The following is a 20,385-nucleotide window of genomic DNA, read 5'->3' on the forward strand; positions in this document are numbered from 1 at the left end:
GAACAACAAAAGCCATGGCTCCAATCTATGCCTTCATTCAACCATCATCAATACACGCACCTTCATGGCCCATTCTATCACATTGAACGATTCTGCCTTGCTGCTGCAGCCAGTCAGATCCATCCAGTCAGCCTCGTCCCTCCGATTTGATCTCCAAGTAAAAACCCACGGCCCACTGAGATTGCACCTCAATCCTCCGCTAGTCCTAATATGGTTAACTAAGTAAGGAATTAGGTAATCCCATCACATCCTTCCACTTTTTTCGGACTAGCGCAGAGAACCTTGACACAGTACTCCATATTCCAAGGCAAAAATCCCATCATCAAGAAGTGCGGGAACTCCAAGTCGAGTCGAATCCATGATTTTCCTCTAGCGCCAAACGAGAAAATCCCCATTGTGATGGACAGTGTTTGACAGCAATCACGGATTCGAACGGGGCGGCTCGGGCCAGTTTTGAATTCGGACAAAGTTCGGAGGAAGACACCTGCAATTGCATTGCTCTCATGTAGACCACTTCCAAGGACGTGGCGAAGGTCGTTTGTCGGGGATCTGAGTACGAGTCGAAAGGCCCCAAACATTGATATCTTGCCTTGTGAGACTTGTACGGAGGAGGGTTTGTGCAGAGGACTGGCGTTTGTTGTAAGGATTCCAGCTGACCAGGGTGGCCTGTCTTTATCGAACAATGCTGCAGCTAAGAGAAGCATATGCTGTATGAATCTGCATGTTGTACTGCAGCGGGCGCACCGCTCAGCTGGTACCTGGTTCGTGTTGTGCAGGGTCGAGTGTAGGACATGCAGAAATGAAATTGCAATCTCCGCTACCACAACGCCATCGAGCGAAGATTCGAAATTGTTTCCATGGAACTCATTAAACATTTTTGAACTGATCTCACTAACTTAATACATACCCGTCATGGCACCCGAACGCCCAAGCTCAAGGCAGAAAAGTGCATCACCAAAATAGATCAGGTTTACCATTTGAAAAAAAAAAAAAGCACACTCGTATCTCATCTACGCGGTCACAGCAAATCGCTTCTTCCGGGCCTCGGCCTTGGCCCGGTCCTCCTCTGAAAGAACGAATTTGGGCCGCTCTCCCCCGCGACCACCGCCCCGCGGGCGGTTGTTGCGGTCTCTTCCCCCAATACTGCGGCGCTTGCCTCCACGGCCACCATGATCGTCATCTCCGCGACCGCGCTTCCGAGGTCGCTCCGTCGGGAGGGCCTTGTCCAGACGGCTGAGTATCGTTCCCGCGGCAGCATCGGCGGTGCCGAAGCGCTTCGCGCGCTGCAGCGCCTTTTCTGCCTCCGTCAACGCGGCCTTGGTCTCTTCGACAATGCCGAACTTGGCCGCGCGCGCCTTGCGCTTCTCTATTTCCTCCTCCAGTTGCGTAGCTCGCAAGCCCGCGCTGTAATCGCTGGAAGGTTTGCCGGCGTCTGCTTCCGTAGTATCAGCCTTCTTGCCGTCTTCCGTTGCCTGGGTCTCCGCTACGGCCGCCTCGGGCTGGGCAGGCTTGTTGGACGCATCCCCCTTCGCTTCCACTTTGAGATCGTCGGTTTTCGCCGGATCCTCGTCGAGTTTCTGATTCGGGACCGCAACCGGGTTGGTCACCTCGCCTTTCCCGCCCGCAGCGACCATCGCAGCACCAGCTTCGGTGGAGGGCTTTGCAGCGGAGGCGGAGGCGGAGGCGCTCTCTGTGGCGCCGGGCACCTCGTCATCCCAGTCAATCACGTCTTCAGCGGGCGGGTCTGTTGCTTTCGCGGGCTCCGACTGCTTGTTGTCGGACTCCTGGAGACGGGCGATAAGTTCATTCTTGCGGCCGGAGGTGGGAAGACCGCGCGCTTTCAAGAGCTCATGCAGCTGCGCGACCGTTTTCTTCTCGTAATCATTTGCCATGATAGCGCTTGTTGTCGTCGAAACGTCCGCGTCGGGGTTTTTTTTGTTGAGTCGCAAGAAGGAGGGTGGTCGGTTTGGCGAAGTGACGTCGTAAGGGGCACCGGTCCACACGAAAGACGGCGAGATGATCGATCAAGTAGGGACCTCAAGCATGGTCTCAGAAGGTCAAAGCAAAATGCAGAAACTGAAAGGAGGGCCTGCACCAAGACAATGGGATGAAAGGCCAGAGCGTTGTCACTTTCGCGAGTGAGCGTTGTCGGACGAGTGTCACTGTCGCGAGCTGGACACGTATGTTGGCCAATCAAGCAGAGGGATTCTGCTGCCAAATCAAGCGCCTGCTTATTGGAAGAGGAAGGCGGTGCGGATTCTTTCTTTGATACACACCCCTGCTAAACCCTAAAATAGAATTACTCGTACGGAGTACTCCGGACGGCGATCATAAACGCACACCCCGCGGGACAACTGAATGAAACACTTCGGCGAAGAGTCCGAGTGATACTTTACGCCATATCCGATGATCGGACGAGTATGAACTCCGAACAGTAGTCTCCACGTCAGCTGGTTGTTGCGTGAGTCAATAAATACCTACGACGAACCATGGAGAAGGCGTTGATTTTCTAAACCATTGCAAGGAATTGTCTTCCTTGGGCTTCATCCGAGGAACATACTTGCTCTGATACGTCAATGTCATGGAAGTTTCAGGCTTATAAATAACATCAAAATGACTGAACAGCAACAAAAGTACTACGTCCGTCATACAGACGCCCGTAAGTTCGTCGAGGGAGTCCTTCGCGGAAACGGAGTGCCCGACAACCACGCCGCCATCGTGGCCGACTGTCTCGTGCAGGCCGACCTTCGCGGCGTTGACACGCACGGCATCAACCGTATCCCGTCCTACATGGCGCGGATCCGGGAAGGCGTGCTGAACGCGGGCGCAACGCCGACGCTGCAGCAGGTCACCCCCGTGGTGGCGCAGGTCGACGGGCAGAACGGGTTCGGCTTCGTGGCGGCACACATGGCGATGAAACGTGCCATTGAGATGGCGCGGGAGTTTGGCATCGGGATGGTCTCGGTGAAGCACTCGAACCACTATGGCATGGCGGCGTGGGTGGTGCAGCAGGCGCTGGACGCGGGGATGATGAGCCTCGTGTTCACCAACTCGTCGCCGGGGCTGCCCGTCTGGGGCGGACGGGAGAAGTTGATGGGTGTTTCGCCGCTGGCGTGTGGCGCGCCGGCGGGGAAGGAGCCGCCGTTTATCCTCGACATGGCGCCGTCCGTCGCGGCCAGAGGGAAGATCTACAAAGCTGCCCGGCGTGGCGAGAAGATCCCGCTGGACTGGGCGCTGGACAAGGATGGCAGGCCGACGGATGATCCGCACCGCGCGCTAGAAGGCGTCATGCTGCCCATGGGTGGGCCCAAGGGGTCGGCGCTGTCCATCATGATGGATGTATTCTCGGGAGCGCTGTCCGGGTCGGCATTTGCGGGGCACGTCACCGGCCCGTATGATCCGTCCAAGCCGGCCGACGTGGGCCATTTCATTGTTGCAATTAAGCCGGACTTGTTTATGAGCTTGGATGACTTTAAGTCTCGCATGGACTATCTCTACAGGCGGGTCGTCGACTCGGAAAAGGCCAGCGGTGTCGACCGCATCTACTTTCCCGGTGAGATCGAGCAGTTGACGCAGGCAGAGCGGTTGAAGACGGGTATTCCGTATGTCGAGGCGGAAATTGAGGCGTTGAATCGCGAAGCGGAACGGGTTGGGGCGGAGAAGATAGTGTCTACTGTTGGAGAAGCTTGATACGATTGAAATTGTAATAATGGCATTGCTTCTGGACAATTAATGAAACGAAACAAGAACAAAACGAAGAAAACCCCTATCCATAAAATAAATAGACAGCAGAATATTCCACCTCAAAGTTCAACGGTTGGTTGACACATGATTCTGGCGCACTCCCTCCAGCAGTCAAAACACGGTAAACTTCCTGATGACAAGGCGCGATCAGCAAAACCATTCAGCAGAACTGTGAGACATGCTCAACACACCTTGACTCCTTCCCCATCCTGGAACCCCAACTTCAACCACGGCACAGACCCCGGAATCGCCGAAGGAGGCGCAGGCACACTCTCGTCCTTCACGGCAGCGATCCACTCGGACCGACCCGAGAAACGAAAATCGAAGAACGGGGTTGAATCACGTGTGAAACAGTGCTCCCCAATCAGGAGCGTTTCACCACCACCATTGCCAACCCGGGTGGACAAGTCGAGACTCAGCGTAACGAGCGCATCATGGGGAACCGTGACGGCAACATCCGGCACACCGGAGAGCAAGCGCAGACTTTTTGCCGTGACGCAGGAGGCGTCGAAGAGGGTGGCCACGGCGCCGGCTGCGGCGGGCTGACCCGTGGGGTCGTCCTGGCAGGTGTAATTCTGGGTGCCGCGGCCGATGACGGCGATCTTCAGGGTGAGGCCCTCTCCAGGAGGGGACAGCTCGGGTGTGGTTTGGTCGAGCGGGAACTGGACATGGCTCACGTCGCAGTCCGTCAGGTTGAGGAGAGTCAGTTGACGGAAGCTAGACAGAAGAGAGTGGGAATTGTCAAGGAGAGTTCTGGCAGCAACACCAGACAAGAGGGGGATGATGAAAGCAACGAGGAAACGAATCATGATGTTTGGATGGTTGTTTCTTCAATGGCTTGTTCGAACGGACATTTGAATGTCTTTGGCAATATATCAACGGCCTTGCTGAGCAGCACCGTGTCTCCAATTTATGCTCCCGCATCATCGTGAGAAGAGACGATTCATACCTACTCAGTCAGCCCCGCGAGGCCAGTAGGTTGGACATTCCTCGTAGCAAGTATAGACGCAGATGCGCCGCGGCGCGCAGCGCCAACGTCAAAGAAAACCAATCCAGCATTAGCCTACTCGTACGTAGTGTCATTCCCATTTTTGCTCGCGGAATGTAGGCTAACTCCCAGAGTAGCAGTCCAGGAGACAGTTGAAAAGGCACTACAATCCTCCTGTTTTACCAGTCGTTGGAGTGTCTATTGTCTGAGGTTGAACTACGCACGGTTGATAGCATAACCATATTATGGTTAGTGTAGGGTTATTTTTAAGACAGCTTATCCGCAGATTACTCTAACTACGGAGTACTCCGTAGACTACTACCTACTACTGTAATCACTTACAGAACTCCGACTCAATCGCGTGTCACGGGTCACCATTTCCATCAAACATCAAATTTTGGAAGCATTGGCAGTAATGTTTTGGATTCGGCAGAATTCAATCATTTTTAGACTGTTTCCGCCTTGACATACTCGTGCAGAATGACAAAACGGTTCAAGGTACAGTCGGTACAACGGCAGTTAGCCTAGCACGAAAATAGAAAGGCACAGGAACCAGAACCACATTTGACATGTGGACAACCTAAACCCAATAAGGGATAGTTCCCGCTCACTGGTTCCGGCGATTGGATCTCCATTTCCGATGATCCGCGCTTAAGCGCCGGCTGCGCCGCCGTGAACTCTGACAAAATCCGATTGGCCCCCCAAGAAGCCCGGCAGCCCTGAGCCGTAGCCCTAATACGCCAAGTCGAAGAGACGAACTCCAACGACGAGCTGTCTTGAATTGAGATTATTTGACATTTTTGCATATGCATTCTGCAACGTTGGATAATCTCAACATTATGGATAAGTCAAATTACAGTACATCAATTTCAACCCGCAGTCCCTCGAGTCAACGCCCTCCGATTATGCCTAAATGTGCCTTGGGCAACACCCTATTCCTGCATTAGACAATATGAAGATTGCATGGTTATAATCGATTAGATTAAATCACGCCCGCTGACATGACTTCCTCCCCAGTTCCTGTCAAACGAATGCACTGCACTGCACTGCTTCGCCACATGCCGCACAATATGGCAGATGGCACGCAGTCAGGTTCAATTCCCAGCGCCGCACCGAATCCGGCTGGGAGTCGCCTGCAATAGGTCCTGGGGAAAGGACGGCCAACTCCCTCCTCCGACTTGCGGAGAACCAAAAAAAACCAACAACAAAGCTCCATCATAACGTGCTCTGCTCATCAAGCACTCTATCGTCATTAAACAACCGAACAGATCCCCACGATGACCCATCCTCGCATGAAACAATTCTGGGGTATCAAACTTGGGAAACAGAACAAAACCGGTACCTGCAATAAATGAAAGGTGTTGTACAGGTATTGGTGCGCCCCACAAAGCCGGGGCGATGATGTTCAAAGAAAATGTGCAGGATATTAAGAAGCCGACAACCACACAGAACGCCGTGAATATAAACGAATGAGGGACGGCAACGACTCGTCGAATAATACCAGAAAAGTCACAGCTACTCCTCGTCCTCGCCCGAGGCTTGACTTTTGTCGCCTCTGTGGACCTTTTTGTGTCGACGCAGATTCGACACGACCGAAAAGTGTCGGCCACATCCCTCGACGTCACAGGCATACGCTAGGAACCTCCAGTCAGCCATGGAAGTCGTCGCCGAACGAAGGGAAACCTTACGCTTCTCGCCGGTGTGGCTATACATGTGTGTCTGCAGGGACGACGGACGCGTGAAGCGCTTGTCGCACACCTTACACTTGTGCTTCTTTTGTGCATTGCTGGGTACTTTGGAGCTGAATTGGGTCATCATGGACTGCGGGGGCGGCGCGACCAGCCCGCCGGGCCGCGGCAGGTTGCGCGATGCCCCGTCCATCGAATCCGAAGTGGGCGAGCTGTAGTCGGTCACGGTCGACTCGACGGACCCGATGGATGCGCTGTACAAGGGGTAATTTCCAGACGGGACAGTGGACGGCACCGTTGGAAAACCGTAGGATTCGGTCGAGCCTCTCGACGTGCGAGGCGCGTAGACATTTCGCGCCGCCATGTCGACGGCATCGCCGTAGGCCGCCGTACCCTGCTGGGATCTACGAGCATCGGGCCTAGATGGCCGTTAGCGGGCGGTATTGTCCCCGCGCGCGCGCGCGCGGGTGGGGGGTTGCGTGTCAGTGGGGTCCAACTCACGTCTGGGAGAATCGCCGGGCGTCCGGTGGTTGCAGGGATTGGGGAAAGCCCAAGGGGTTGTAATTCCCGGCGGGGAAACTGCCGACGGGTGCCGCGGCGGTGTAGGCGGGCGGGCCATCCAAGGTCGAGCGCGGCCCGTCCTGCGGGACGCTGACGACTCCCGAGCCGGCGTAGCTGCCCGAGACATAGTTATTGCTGGCGACCACGGAAGGCGCGGAGACGGGGATGCTGGAGTAGGGCAGGGTGGTCGTGGGACGCTGCTGCGGCGCATTGCTGGGCTTCGGTCCCACGTGATTGCTGGCCATGGCCGGGGTCGCATAGGCGGGAGGATTGGAGGGCGTGGCCGTGTGCTGCGCCCAGGGATTGGAAAATTGCGGCGGGTGGCCGTGCTGGTGCATGTTGTTCTGGTAGAGCGGACCGAACCCCATGCCCCCGTACGGGCGGTTGTGATTCTCAATGACCATCGTCATGGGGAATGAAGACTGCGCCGACACTGACTGGGAGCGGGACAGGGATAGAAGCAGGCCGGAGGACGAGGCGGCCGTGCGACGAGCATCGAAAGATCAACTGGGGAACACCACCAGACCGCGACAAGCCGAAGGGAACTGTACACCCTGGTCCGCCAGTTTGGCAATGGAAGTTCTTTATTGTTGTGGATTTGGAGTTTGCAGGAACTTGGCAGCGCGACTTTTTCTTTTTCTTGTTGTCTTTTGAATATATTCTTTTTTTTTTTTTTTTCTTTATTTCCTTTCAATGAACAAACGGCTTGAGAGTGTCTGGGGAAAGGGGATCGGCGAAGCTTAAGTGAGAGAAGCCCAGCAAGCATTGGACCTTGGAGTGATGCTGTCCCAGTGCCACTGACGCTGTGTCGGTTGCGGATCGCTTCCCAATCGAGGATAGTGACTGACCCAAAACAGCCCTGGTGCGGTCAGTGGACCAATTCAAGCATGCTGGAGATTGGATGCCGCTCCATACCCAAAAAGGGTCCCCTTCCCTGCTGGTTCCTTTGCCCTTTGGGCCTTTCGGCACGCGTCGCAAAATTCCCCAATCCCGCCCTTCTGGACAGGGATGGGTTGTGCTGTTGCTCACAGGCCGTGCTCCCTGGCATCCCGGCCAACGAACGCCTCGGCCGTCATTGATTCCCCGTTGGGGAGGGATTTCATCATTCTTGACCGGAATCTTGCCGGTAGGCGGAAACCTGCTCACACAAGAACTTCGGCACCAGTCGGTGGAAATTCCACTCAGAAACTCAAAGCAGAGAGCCATCACACCGCAGAAGGTCAGCAGCCGCCAAACCCAAACAAGCAGTCATCGCCGATATGAGAACCTTGTGTTTTTTTTTTTCCTGACGGGAGATTGATCCAGCAAAAAAGTCAAGAACCCCTCTCACCGCACTGGACAGCTTCTCCTAACCCGATTGGGGTCAACCTGTGGTTCTCAAATCATCCAGAAAATCATATGTTTCAAGTGGGTGGGGGCCTGCGGGAGATCAGGCCAGTGAGCGGCGCCACCTCCAGGAGATCAGTGGGGAGCGAGGTCTGCACTAGCCTGGTTTGAGTTAGGGAAGCGAAGAGGTCGGCATTTGCCATTTAGATTGTGCGCATTCTTTTTGACCAGTTGGTGTTTCTGATGTCATGAAAGATTTCTAGGGACTCGGGGAGTTGCTTTTGTACTCGAAACTAAAGTGAAGAATGTGACTTTTTCTCATTGGATTTCATGCTCGAAGGTTCCCCCCCGGCGATTGGGATTCCTCGCTCACGAATAACAAGTACAGTCCTCCCACAGAGTACTCCATACAGCCAACGGGCAAGAGGACGGGTCCGGAGGAGGTTAGGTTAATTAACCTTGCTCACAATAATCCTCAAAGCAACGCAAGGGGTCAACCGATCAGCGAGAGGCGACTTGGGGCTCGCTTTTCCAGACAATCCATTTAACCTAGTACAGTACTCAGTACTCCGTATCTGATCCAAGGCACGTCAATACCTACGTCATTCATCCGAGTTAAGCTTGGATTGGAGACTCCGTTGACTCGTTGAGACTTGAGGCTCAAGGCTTGCCTCGTTGACGGCTGAGCCCAGGGCATCAATCCACTCTGTGCAGGCTTCCAGCGAAGTGATCAAGTGCCCAATTAATATATGGACATACTCGTACCTAGTATGTATACCTGGTGTAGACCAGATGGATTCTTATCAATAACCAACATGACTTTGATGGACAGACAGAAGAACCTCAACTTGTCAATTCGACGATGCGTCCGTTCAACCTTCCATCATGGATTCAGTCAAGCATTGATTGCTCCATGCTGGACGGAGACTCAAACTTCATATATGATATTCCCTTCAATTCGCCTCGCTCACATTGACTACATATCGCAGATTCGTTCTTCATTCAATCGCAAGTACAACCACTGTCTTCTCCGCACATGCCCTCGTCTCAAAGTCGAAACGATCGGAGGAGATTGTGGAGTCGCGGGAGAGGAATGGAGGCGGTTCAGTCCCGCAGATACCCGCAGATAACAACCTTCCGGAATTACATTACCTTCCTGACCCGTACTAGCGTATCATTGACTGCTGGGCACAGGCCCACATTGGAGAACCACATGGCGCGCCCAGACCAATCCATCCAATGAACGTCATTGACTAGTCCCAGCTGGGTTTAGTGAGTGGCTGAGCTGGAGCGGACGCGTCAGCCCTCTTTCTTGGCACCAACTTGGCTTTTCGCTTAGTTACGCTTTAGCAAGTGGAAACCTGGACGATCAATTATCAAGCTCCTGGCCACTACAGTAAGTTAACCATTAGTTAGTTACTCACTCACCGCCAAAACGATCCTTCTAACCGAACCTTTTGCTTCGTCTTGTTCAACTCTTTCGTCCGAGAAAGCCTCAGCCTGGTCGACTGGTCCAAGCACAAACTCAATAGCTCGGTGCCCTCCTGGATGATTCCAGGATTATCTCGTACGAGTACTGTACGAGTAGGCTAGGTATGGATCAATTCCATTATTGCCAGTCACCTTGCAAAATCTCCCCATGCAGCAGTGCACGGGGCAATTCCCGCGTCCGAGATTGATCTGTGCAGCCGCACCTTGCTGGAACTGACTGTTTGATTCGTTGCGACATTATAATTATTGTCCATCAAGTGACAAACGACGAGTACGAGTAACTGGACTAACTACTAGTATTTGAATCTGTCATAAGTCGATACCGAATCCAAAGCACAATCAATGCCCGGGTTCTTCGTCAGGTACAGTACATACTCCGTACCGACGACGGAGTTTACTCCGAATTGACCGTTGATCAGCGATCACCATCCCGATGTCTTTTCCGAACCGACGTCGATCGATCGATCAACTGGCAACTGTCAAAATGTACAAAATTAGGTAACATACATACATAACTAGCTTCACTAACTAAATAAGTAGCTAAGGTTGGAGGCGTTTCTTGGTTCCTTGGCATCATGTCAAACCCCGGCAAGATCGTCAAAGCTGGATGCTGCAATCGTCAAACACTGCCTATGCTCCATACAAGGTCACTTGGATCATGGCAAATCAACCCCAATAACTTCCTTGAATGACTAGGTAGATGCAATTACAGTACAATCATCAACTCGGGCCGCTTCACACCATCCTCCTCCAACGGTGGGTAATACGGTACCATCGCATCCGCGCTCTGCACATAGGCATTGTTGTACAGCCGCCAGTACGGCGTCCGGACTTTGCGCGCCGGATGGAACAATCCCGCCCAAATGTAGTTCATCACAATCCCCGTGCCAACCGCCATGCGGATCGCATCGATGGCCTCGATGATCCGATCAATCACGTGCGGACTCGTCTCGAAGATGTTCGGGTACACCAGGTTGAGCAGATGGATCATGGCGTCCTCGCAGCCCAGGCCGACCACTCCCAGAGCAATATGCTTCACCACGCTGGCCGCCGTCTGCCGATGCACTTGGTCGCGGTCGATGAGCGCGTCCTCCAGCAGCGGCGTCACCGCGTAGACGTAGTCCTTGGCCATCTCCCCAATGTACTCGAACATGAACGACATCGCCTTGAGCACGCCGTTCTGCACGTTCAGCTCAGGCACGCGGTACTCGTTCATCAAGGCGGGCAGCACCGTGAACGGAGCGCATGTCTCCGCAACAATGCCGATTGCAACCGCCGTACACACGCGCGACTGTCGCTCCTGCACCCGCAGATTGTTCAGCAACGTCGCCAGCACGTCCTGCGGTCCAATCGCCTTGGCAATGAATCCAAACGTGTTGTTCGCGGCCCGTCGAATGCCCTTCTTGTGCGCCTTCAGCATGTCCAGCAGCTCGAAGCAGATGCGCATCCATTCCCGGGCATTGACCGACTCCGGGCCGCGGTCCGCAATCCGGCCAACCAGGTCGATGGTGTTCTCCTGCACCTTCTCGTGCCGATTGCGCAGGATGGGTGTCAACCGCGGGAGCAGGTCGCGGATCGGCGGCTGCATCTGATGAATACCAACAACGGTGACAATCGACCGCAACGCGCCAAGGATGGAGCCCAGCACTTCCGGGTACTCCTCACCCAAGTATTCGTAGAGCACCACGCTAAGCTTGCCCATCAGAGCATCTTCCCCGCACTGCTTCATGACCATGGCGATCCGCGACACCAGGTCCGCCGCCTGCTGGCGGACAGTGGCCGACTTGTTGTTGAGCCGCCACAGAATCGTGCTGACAATCTGCGGGAGATACGGCTTGCATCGCGTGCCTAACGCATTGACCACCGTGCCAAACCCGTTCAGGATAACGACATCCTCGACGCTCTGCTCTTGGAAGGCATACAGGACACCGTCGATCAAGCGCTCCTCCAGGCGCTCCGAGATATCCGCCGCCCCTAGCGATGCAACCAGCTTCTCCACGGTCTCCACCGTCATCTTCCGGTACGCCTCGCTTTCGTCCTTGAGATTGTTGACGATGCGCTCCAGGATCTCGCTGACGCCGACCTTTTGACCCAGGTCGACGGTCGTCTCGACCACCTGGCGATAATTCCGCCGGTCGAGCGCCATTCGTCGAACCCAGAAGCTTCGGAAAAAGTCCTGGAGAACGTTCTCCTTCAAATACTGAGCAGTGACGCCGTCCGTCTGTGCACATTGAGAGATAACCTTCAGGACCACCTTTTTCATTTCCTCGTCAGGCGACGAAAATTCACGGAGCAGAATTTCCATGATCTGGCTAGTATAGTAATTGGCGTACTCTTCATCCATCAGCGGAATGATGTAGCCTACAGCCTTGAGGAATGCGGCAAGGCCCTTGCCACGCTGCTTCCGAGCGCCCGTCCACAAGGGGTTGAGGATCTCATCGAAGCTCTCGATACCGTACGGATTGGCAGCCTCGGCCAACGCGGCAATGGCCAGCGCAGTGACCGTTCGGACCTTTGCTTGCTCGTCGTGCAGATTATCCGCAATGCAGTCCACCAGGCCCTTTAGATGAGGCAGGATGGCACAGCCCATCAGGATCGGAATCTGCTGGACGATCTTGACCCCCGTGTGACGGGCTTGCCAGGATTTCTTGCTACGGCAGACCGCACGCAGGAACGGGAGTAGCGCTGGAATGCCGAGAGCAGAAGCTACGACGGCGAATGCTCGGGCGGTCGTGTTTCGTACGTACTCATCAGGATGGTCGATATCAGGTCTCATGGTGCTGGTCATGTTTGCGAGACCAGCTGCCTTGGCGAGGTTCGAAATGATCTCCCGACCCTCGACACGAGCGTAGTAATCCTGGTCGATGAGCAACGGTTCAATGACCACTAGAATCTTGTGAGTATACGGCCGGACGAGGTCATCAAGTTTGTAGAGAATGCGGTCAATGACCTTGACGAGCAAGTGGCGTTCTTGGTCTTCGAGGGATTTCTCCATGAGCAGAGGAAGGATTTGATTGAAGAGCGGCCCGGCGCCGAATTGACGGGCGTTGTCAGTGAGCTGTCGAAGAGCAGTCTTTCGCATGGGAGGAGTTCCGTTCTTGACCTTGAGTAGCAGCCTCATGATCTTCCGCTCCTTCAACTCCTCCACAGACAAGGTACTTTCGTCCGCACCGTCAACGAGTTTTCCAAAGTAGGCCATATCCTCCGGCTTGAAGAACTGCAGGTCGCCTACACCTGGGATCTCAGTAGGCAGTTGCTTGCCGAGCGTCTTTGCGCTTTCGGGCTCTTGCATCATGAAGCCTCCTGTGCTGGGGGCGGGCGTCGTCACTTTTCTCGCGGGATGGCGGATCGGCTCGTATCCAGGAGGGGGATCGAGAATCTGGTAACCCTCCGAAGGGAGCATCGCATCCAGCTCTTCATCCGATAGTGGTGCATTCCGACCGGAAATATCGGTCCCGAACGAAGGCGGCACCACGGCGGGCGCTGCAGGGACCGCTCCGGCACCAGGGGTCGCGCCCCCGATCGGCGGGGCGGCTGGAGCCTGATCCCATCGCGAACGACGTTTGGGGGGTTGCTGTTGTTCTGCCGGAGTCTCCGGAGCCGGGGCCTGGTCCCAACGCGATCGCTTGACCTTCGTCTTTTCTTCCTCCGCGGGCGCTTGCGTCGAATCCTCGGACGTCACATCCCATCGTTGCTTTCGCTTGCGCCCCGTGGTAGCCGTCTCAGCCGCGCCACCTGCGTCCTGATTCTCCTTGTCATGGTCGTCCTTGAGCGTTGGCTTATGCTCGATGGCGGCAGCAGTCTCACCATTGCGCTGCTTCTCCGCGATAATCTTGCGCACCCGCTCTTCTTCCTTCTCGATCTCGCGCAAGGCCATCACATCGCGATAGGTATGGCCCTGCGGCTCGCCGTTGGTGGTCTCTGCAAAAGGATCCGCTCTTGTAGGCGACAGAGTACGGTTGAATCGGCGCTTCTGGTAATCAGTTTCACGATGGGCAATGGCGGCAGATTTCTCACGATCGAGGATGATGTCCTCCTCTTCGGGGCCGCCATCGACGGCCATCTCGTCGATGAGGTCCTTGCTTGGTGTGATTTGATCCACCATTTTGCAAGACAACGATGGCTTGACCACCTTTTGTCGGGAAGAAGAGATCCAGGAGAATGGACATCATTGTCCAAAGCTGGGATAATTTAGAGTCAGGTGACTTATCACGTGAAGATGTGAGCCTTGCCACCACGTGACGAAGGTGCTGAATTCACGTGATTTCATAACCATCTGAACCCAAACCCTAAACTCAACTTTGCCAAAATAACACATGCAAGTATGCTGGCCCTGTTTACTTGATCTCCAAAGTAGTGCAGGAGCAGCGGAATGGCTCCATTTAAGTTCATTGTCAATGTTTACTTTACACTTTGGTTGATCATAGGGAGATTGTACATCAGGAAAGAGCAGCAATCGACCGTACTTCGTTGAATTACTGCATGAGGATATATGTCACTGGCAAGGGAACGAGGCAATTGATAAAGACATTGTCACAAAATACGAGCATTCAACAACGAGATCATGGAATGTACGTAACAAGCAGTGGAAAGGTTTTCAGTTTCCGTGCGAACAAAGTAGTACATCGTATTGCCTTTTGCAGGCAATTGTTGGCCGAATCTGAACAGATGCATTGTATTCACTGTAGCAATCGCTTCACACTTTCTAGTACGTTCTTGATGTATGGAACAGTAATGGCTTTTTTTAACTGGACCAACTCTCCTCAAACACGCTCTGATGATCGACGACTCCACGCAAACGAATACATAGACAAACATGGCCACGGAGGACCAGGAGCGCATGGTCGCTGCATTCGGGCGTGGCCAGAAGAAGCTGACCCTCCCTGAACTGTTCCGAGTGTATCACAAGCACGCCCTACATGTTACTCACGAGCGCTCCCCATCGGATGCGCTGGAGGAGGGGTGTCGCGCGACCCGGGCCAAGTACGTCCCCGAGAGAATCGTCGAGTGGGACGACTTTCCCGCCCTCCATGAGGAGCTGTGGCAGGCTGTCCGCAAAACGCCGCTGTGGCAGTCGCAATGCCACCAATATCCGGATCTTCCCGACCTAGATGACGGCCATGGAACATCAACATTCTTCCCGTTCGAAGTCTCTGCACTGCAACTGCACCTGGAGACCGTGATCCAGCCGCTGAACAGAATTATCCGCCAACTCTGCGCGACGGATTTCGTGGCCGCAAAGTATGGCCAGGCCGATCACATCCGGTACGAGTCGGACGGGCTGCCCGGAGGCTCGCTGGTGTGGAAGCGGAACGAATGGCACAAACCGGGAGTCACGGTAGTGGAGCTGGACCGGGACAGCTTGACTCTGCCGGTTCTGATGGCGGGTTATTTAGTGCTGCTGGAAGAAAGACGGATCATCGTCCAGTCGCCGCGACGCTTTGCGCAGGCAGCGCACTGGGCGGTCGCGGTTGCCGTCAGCGAAGTCTATACAGACATGATGCAGTTGGGGCTCAGGCATGGCTATGTATTCATGACGGATGCCTGCATTTTCCTGCATGTATCTCCGGACCAGCCCACGGTTGTGAAATCCCATTTGTTTGCTCCGCGGTTGGATGTCCCCAACTTGGACGACGACACCCGGGCCACGGATACCATCGTCCCGCAGATGCTCACCTTCGTGCTGAACTCGCTCAACACTCCGGCACCGAAGCAGGACTGGTTCCGCAACCTGGAGCGTCTCCAACGGTTTCCCGAGGAGCTCCGGTGCGTTGAGATCTCCACACGCGCCTGCCGGGACACCACAACGGCGTTGCGCGCGTACATTCAGTACCGGACTCTCCGGGAGCGGTTGGCAACAAAGAGCGTCCAGCCGAAACCGCAGCTTGCCGAGGACCACGGTCGAATTCGCGAAGAATACTGCTCGACAAAATGCATGCAATCTCTCCTCCTCGGCGAGCCAATCGACCCCAACTGCCCCAATGCCCTAGCCCACGGTCAGCGAGGCCAGAAGCATCCACTCAGCGGCGCAGACTTCATCGCGCGCCTCAAGGAACAGGTCGACCGCGACCCTGACCACTCCCTGGAGCAGCTACATATTCGGGGCTCGAGCGGCTATATGCTGAAGGCGATTCTCTGGCCCTACAAGTACATCGTGGTAGTCAAAGCAGTCGAGGAGAGCTGTGTCCGGTACCTGCTGCACGAGGTCAACGTATACGACCATCTTCGACACCTCCAGGGCAGCCACGTCCCCGTGTGCCTCGGGTACTTCCGTCCGAAGCAGAGCTACGTCTACCACGGAAGCGAGACGGTGGCCATGATGGTGATGAGCTATGCCGGAGTGCGCGTCGATTTCGATCTGTCCGGGGTCGCGCCGCCGAATCGTGACTGGGAGCAGGAGGCGCGGGAGTGCGTGGACAAGCTAAGAGCCGCGGGCGCTTTCATTGACCACTTGGCTATACGAAATTTCTTGTTCTGCCCAGACGTTGGCCGTGTTCTCGCCATCGACCTGGAAAGGTTCATCGTGGAACGCGAGGTGGAGGGTGCTGAGAGAAAGAAGACTTGATTTGAAACCGCTGAGTGTGGCGAGTTAAGGGATCAGACGCACACAAGGGAGTGCATGATGCATTCGATGTCATTTGCTACAATCTTGCCACTTGTAAAAGTAGTCGCACATTGTCGTTTGATAATGCACACACATTTCCTTGTCTCTGAATCCCACAAATAGTATGACGTGTCGTTACCCTACATTCATCGCATCGAAAAAAATGATATATCCATACCTCAATGCAGACGTCTCAGTGCTTCAATCATTCCCCGCACTGATTCCAAATCAACATTCCCGCCGACAAGTCCCAGAATCTCCCGCTGCATGTCCTCCCCACAGTTCAAGAAACGTTCGATCAGTTCGCCATCGACGAAGCGGAACGGCTCCTCCGCCTCGCGTACGGAGTTTCGGTACGCGCGGAACTTGTTGAACGGAATATTTCCAGGAGAGTCGACATAGGCGGCAATCGCCGTCTGGAGACGCATCAAGAGGTCTTGGTGCTCGGGGTTAATCAGGGCGAAGAGGTAGATCGATCCCTCAACCTGTCGTTCGACTTAGCTCAGTACCTTGAGGAATAGACTAGAGAAGAAAGATGTAACGCACCGTTCCCATGAATGCCTTGGGCGTCACGGCCACAGTGGACGTTTGAGGGATGTTGACTGGCCGGATCCGATTCACCATTTCTCCCAGTTGCATCTCACTGGTGACCTCTAGACGCCGTCGATCGTCCGCAGTCACCCCGCTAACGTTCCGACGGAGGACGATAAGGTTGCCTTCAGCATCGCTGACCAACCACATGTTATCGCCCAGGTCCGTCACTGCCGTCGTCCAGACGGTGGAGAAATGGCGTGCAACCTCGACCAGTTTGCCCTGGTGCTGGTCGCTTTCCTGGAACTCGACAATCGAGATGCTCTTCATCAGATCCGCGACTGCAATCGCGTTACCTGAGACAGATAAATCAATAGGTGCCGTCGAGGTCCGGTAGGTGGCGATTTTCTTGAGTTGCCCCATGCCGAATCGTGGAGCCTCGATCTTGAAGATTACAACCTGGACGGGGCATCAGAAGAGTCGTGGTCTCAAAACTGAGGGATCATCAAAAACCTACCGTCTTGACCAGAGCGGCGACGAGCTTATCGCCCATCATGGCCAATGCTCGGCACGCGCCCCTGACGGCGTGCTCCGCCACCAAGAACAGCCGTGGGCCTTCATCAACATCGAACACCAGGATGCGACCTCGCATCGACTCTTCTCCTTCCTCGTCGAGATATGCCGTGCCAACCACGAAACGATCTTTGTAGTACACCTCGCCATTATTGTCCCTGCCGGCGACGACTTCCGTGCGGATGACACATTCAACGAGCTCCTCTGGCCGCAAGTTGTGGGAATGTAGCTCTCGGAACATAATCTCATCGGCCAGAACAAACTGGGAGCTGACAACCTCGGCGTTGTCCTTCAGAGTTCGCTTGATCGTTCCGATACCAAAGGCCCTATCTCCGGGAGCATATGCCACTCTACGGACGGTGGCACCCATTGGAAGGGTTTGTAGTTGCGTCGTGCGTTCCTTGTCTACCATGGCTATCTTCAGGTCTCGCTTTGTGGCAACAGCAACGGCGCCTGGGAATGCCTCGGTGTGGAGGTGACAGATGCGGGAGGCTCCTTCGGAGTTGACCGCAGAGTAGATGATGCGGCCCTCCGACCCATAGATCAAACTGGGATGTTCGCAGGTTGCGAAGACATTGAACAGGCCGTTTCCTCGAGGGAGCTTCTTGAATGTGGGCTGTTCCGAGCCTAGAATAAGCCGGTTTGTGTTGCTGAGAGTATGGTCTTGCACGTTGTAGGAGAACGTCATGACGCTGCCGTCGGCCATGGAAACAAACAGTGTCGGGGGGTTGTCGGGCAAAACGTTCGCCAGCAGCACAGCACGCGGGAAGGCCTCTCCCGGTGTCCCGAGTACTTTACTATGTAGTTCCTCCATATTTGGAAGGGACAACGTAGTCACACGGGCCGACTGAGGGAAAGTTGCAATGCAGATTCCGGACGGCGCAGGGGAAATTGTCACCCCGGAGATCTGGTTGTTGCTGCCGAAATCCTTTTGTGAAACGACTTTGAGATCATTGGCATCCAGGATGGTCAGGACCTGACCGCCAATGACGAGGGCGAGTGTGGTATCGTTCGATGCCGCGGATGTGATGGCGAGCTTATCGGCTGGGGCCCAGGAAGATGTCACCATTCCGCTCTCTCGATCAGCGACACAGGCAGAACTCTCTGTGACGTGAAGAATCAGCCCGTTCGGGAGATTGGTCGCCAGAATAGTGTTCTCCGACAGCGTCAAACCAAGGAATTCTTCCAGCTCCTCAACCTCGCCGTCTGGGCTGAAGCGGAACACGCGCGTTTCGTCAACAAAGGTTACGAGTAGTGTATCTGCAAAGTCGTCCTTGGCCGACACTTGCAATGACCACATATCGGTGATGTGGTCCATTTCTCCCAAGACACCCAGCTCCTCCATACCCACACCACTGCGCACGCTACGCAGGGTGCCGTCGTTGAAGGCGCCCGAGCCAGTGACAATGCGTGCCTGGCCGGACGAGAATTCGTGCGTCACATTTTCACCTTCGCGAGTGCCCAGATCCATGATGGTGAAGTCCAGGATCGGAGCGATGTTGGACAAAGTCAGAATAACCTCGAACGAGCCGTCCTTGATCCGAATGACCTGAGAATCACCCTGATGGGACCCGACGAAAGTGATACCAGCACCAAGGTAGACCAGTACGGATGCCCGCGACGTATTTCCAAGGTAATCGATCTTCCAGCTTTCGACCTCATTCCGCGAGTCGAGCACGAGCATGAGGAAGAACAGCCGGCCGTAGTCATCGGCCAACAACCACCGCTGGCCGTCAACTTGTTCCCAGGCGACGAAGACCGTGGCTTCGTCAAGAGACTGGGATATTGTTTCATTACTGGCGTGGTCGATGTACTTGATTGACGTTTCCCCGAGAATAAGAAGCCCACCTGGACCTACGTTAGCCATGGTACCAAATCACACGGAAGGTTTCTGCTCACCTAATGGTGCGGGTACGGGGATCAAATGCGATGCCCCGAGATCCAATTCCTGAGCAAAGACCTCCGTTTCCTCGAAGGATGCCTCCGCGCTGCTGTTTGGCGTTGCCGGATCGTAACGCAACTCGCGAACCTTTAGCCTGACCTTGCGCTGGTGATCCTCGTGCAAAAGGGCCAGTCGAGGCGGCGCCTTGCCCTCGACATGCAAAAAAGCGGACGACCGCACCATCAGTTCATCGATCCGTGCCATCGTGGGCTCGCCCAGTTCGCCGACCTGGGGCGGTGTATCAGCAAGCTCATTGGTGCCCACTGTTGGCGGCTTCTGCTTCTTCTTCTGCGGCTGGACGATCGGAATCACCGTCACGATGCCCTCGTAGAGCTCCAACGTCAGGAACTTGCCGCTCGGGTCGATCAGACATCGCTCCCCCGTGTGCGATTCGCGTGATGACTTGTCGGCCAAGTCGACGTAACTCCGCTCGGTCCGGACCTGGTTCTGCACTGGATCCCATGATAACGTAAAGTATTTGTTTTGGTCGGTTCCGACGAAAAGGTGGTCTGTCGGCGAGTTCGCGGGCGTCGGCAGGCGGGCGAGCATTGTCACCCTGGCGTAGAGGGCGCGGGATGCCGTGAGCGCCAACCCATCGGGAGTGAGGGAGTAGAATTCAAGACGGTTAGCCTTGCTGTGGATTGTCGAGCACTTTATGTCAGCCAACATCATCCGGAATCGTCGTCCTAAATGCGGGAAAAATTACTCACGCTACCACGAGGCAATCTTCCTCCGGTTGGAGGAATTGCAGCTTCAACGCATGTCGGACGCTGCTGGCGCGGTGGATGGGAACGACGTAGGCCATTGCGGGAGATGTCGTCTGTAACCTTGGACCTTCAAACTAGACGTGCCGGATCCTCTTATTTTTCGAGATTGGCCAGTCAATGCTGCATCATTTTTGTGGCGCAGCTTGAGGGACCAGACAGGCGAGAGTCGT

The 20,385-nt window shown here is 54.9% G+C and overlaps 8 protein-coding genes across 8 annotated transcripts; 3 read left to right on the forward strand and 5 right to left on the reverse strand.

The window, feature by feature from the left end:
• Positions 1-1,010: 1,010 nt before the first annotated feature.
• On the reverse strand, positions 1,011-1,892 carry VTN31DRAFT_3350 (uncharacterized protein; the record flags this gene model as incomplete). Its single annotated transcript, XM_069403620.1, has 1 exon — positions 1,011-1,892. The coding sequence occupies one exon, from the start codon at positions 1,890-1,892 to the stop codon at positions 1,011-1,013; it is 882 nt and encodes a 293-aa protein (XP_069262783.1).
• A 721-nt stretch (positions 1,893-2,613) lies between these two features.
• VTN31DRAFT_3351 (uncharacterized protein) lies at positions 2,614-3,690 on the forward strand (the record flags this gene model as incomplete). Its single annotated transcript, XM_069403621.1, has 1 exon — positions 2,614-3,690. One exon carries the CDS (start codon positions 2,614-2,616, stop codon positions 3,688-3,690), a length of 1,077 nt encoding a protein of 358 aa, XP_069262784.1.
• Positions 3,691-3,766: 76 nt separating this feature from the next.
• Positions 3,767-4,553, reverse strand: VTN31DRAFT_3352 (uncharacterized protein; the record flags this gene model as incomplete). Its single annotated transcript, XM_069403622.1, has 2 exons — positions 3,767-3,874; positions 3,936-4,553. 2 exons carry the CDS (start codon positions 4,551-4,553, stop codon positions 3,767-3,769), a joined length of 726 nt encoding a protein of 241 aa, XP_069262785.1.
• A 1,694-nt stretch (positions 4,554-6,247) lies between these two features.
• On the reverse strand, positions 6,248-7,391 carry VTN31DRAFT_3353 (uncharacterized protein; the record flags this gene model as incomplete). Its single annotated transcript, XM_069403623.1, has 3 exons — positions 6,248-6,366; positions 6,421-6,839; positions 6,922-7,391. The coding sequence occupies 3 exons, from the start codon at positions 7,389-7,391 to the stop codon at positions 6,248-6,250; spliced, it is 1,008 nt and encodes a 335-aa protein (XP_069262786.1).
• A 2,749-nt stretch (positions 7,392-10,140) lies between these two features.
• On the forward strand, positions 10,141-10,494 carry VTN31DRAFT_3354 (uncharacterized protein; the record flags this gene model as incomplete). The annotated part of the gene is made up of 3 exons (XM_069403624.1): positions 10,141-10,160; positions 10,218-10,284; positions 10,339-10,494. 3 exons carry the CDS (start codon positions 10,141-10,143, stop codon positions 10,492-10,494), a joined length of 243 nt encoding a protein of 80 aa, XP_069262787.1.
• A 10-nt stretch (positions 10,495-10,504) lies between these two features.
• VTN31DRAFT_3355 (uncharacterized protein) lies at positions 10,505-13,903 on the reverse strand (the record flags this gene model as incomplete). The annotated part of the gene is made up of 1 exon (XM_069403625.1): positions 10,505-13,903. One exon carries the CDS (start codon positions 13,901-13,903, stop codon positions 10,505-10,507), a length of 3,399 nt encoding a protein of 1,132 aa, XP_069262788.1.
• Positions 13,904-14,614: 711 nt separating this feature from the next.
• On the forward strand, positions 14,615-16,363 carry VTN31DRAFT_3356 (uncharacterized protein; the record flags this gene model as incomplete). The annotated part of the gene is made up of 1 exon (XM_069403626.1): positions 14,615-16,363. One exon carries the CDS (start codon positions 14,615-14,617, stop codon positions 16,361-16,363), a length of 1,749 nt encoding a protein of 582 aa, XP_069262789.1.
• A 218-nt stretch (positions 16,364-16,581) lies between these two features.
• On the reverse strand, positions 16,582-20,253 carry VTN31DRAFT_3357 (uncharacterized protein; the record flags this gene model as incomplete). Its single annotated transcript, XM_069403627.1, has 5 exons — positions 16,582-16,887; positions 16,949-17,392; positions 17,451-19,354; positions 19,406-20,082; positions 20,159-20,253. The coding sequence occupies 5 exons, from the start codon at positions 20,251-20,253 to the stop codon at positions 16,582-16,584; spliced, it is 3,426 nt and encodes a 1,141-aa protein (XP_069262790.1).
• Between the last annotated feature and the right edge of the window lie 132 nt (positions 20,254-20,385).

The sequence above is a fragment of the Thermomyces dupontii genome (genome assembly GCF_041956625.1).
Source record: "Thermomyces dupontii strain NRRL 2155 unplaced genomic scaffold VTN31scaffold_2, whole genome shotgun sequence".
Classification (NCBI taxonomy): Eukaryota; Fungi; Ascomycota; class Eurotiomycetes; order Eurotiales; family Trichocomaceae; genus Thermomyces; species Thermomyces dupontii.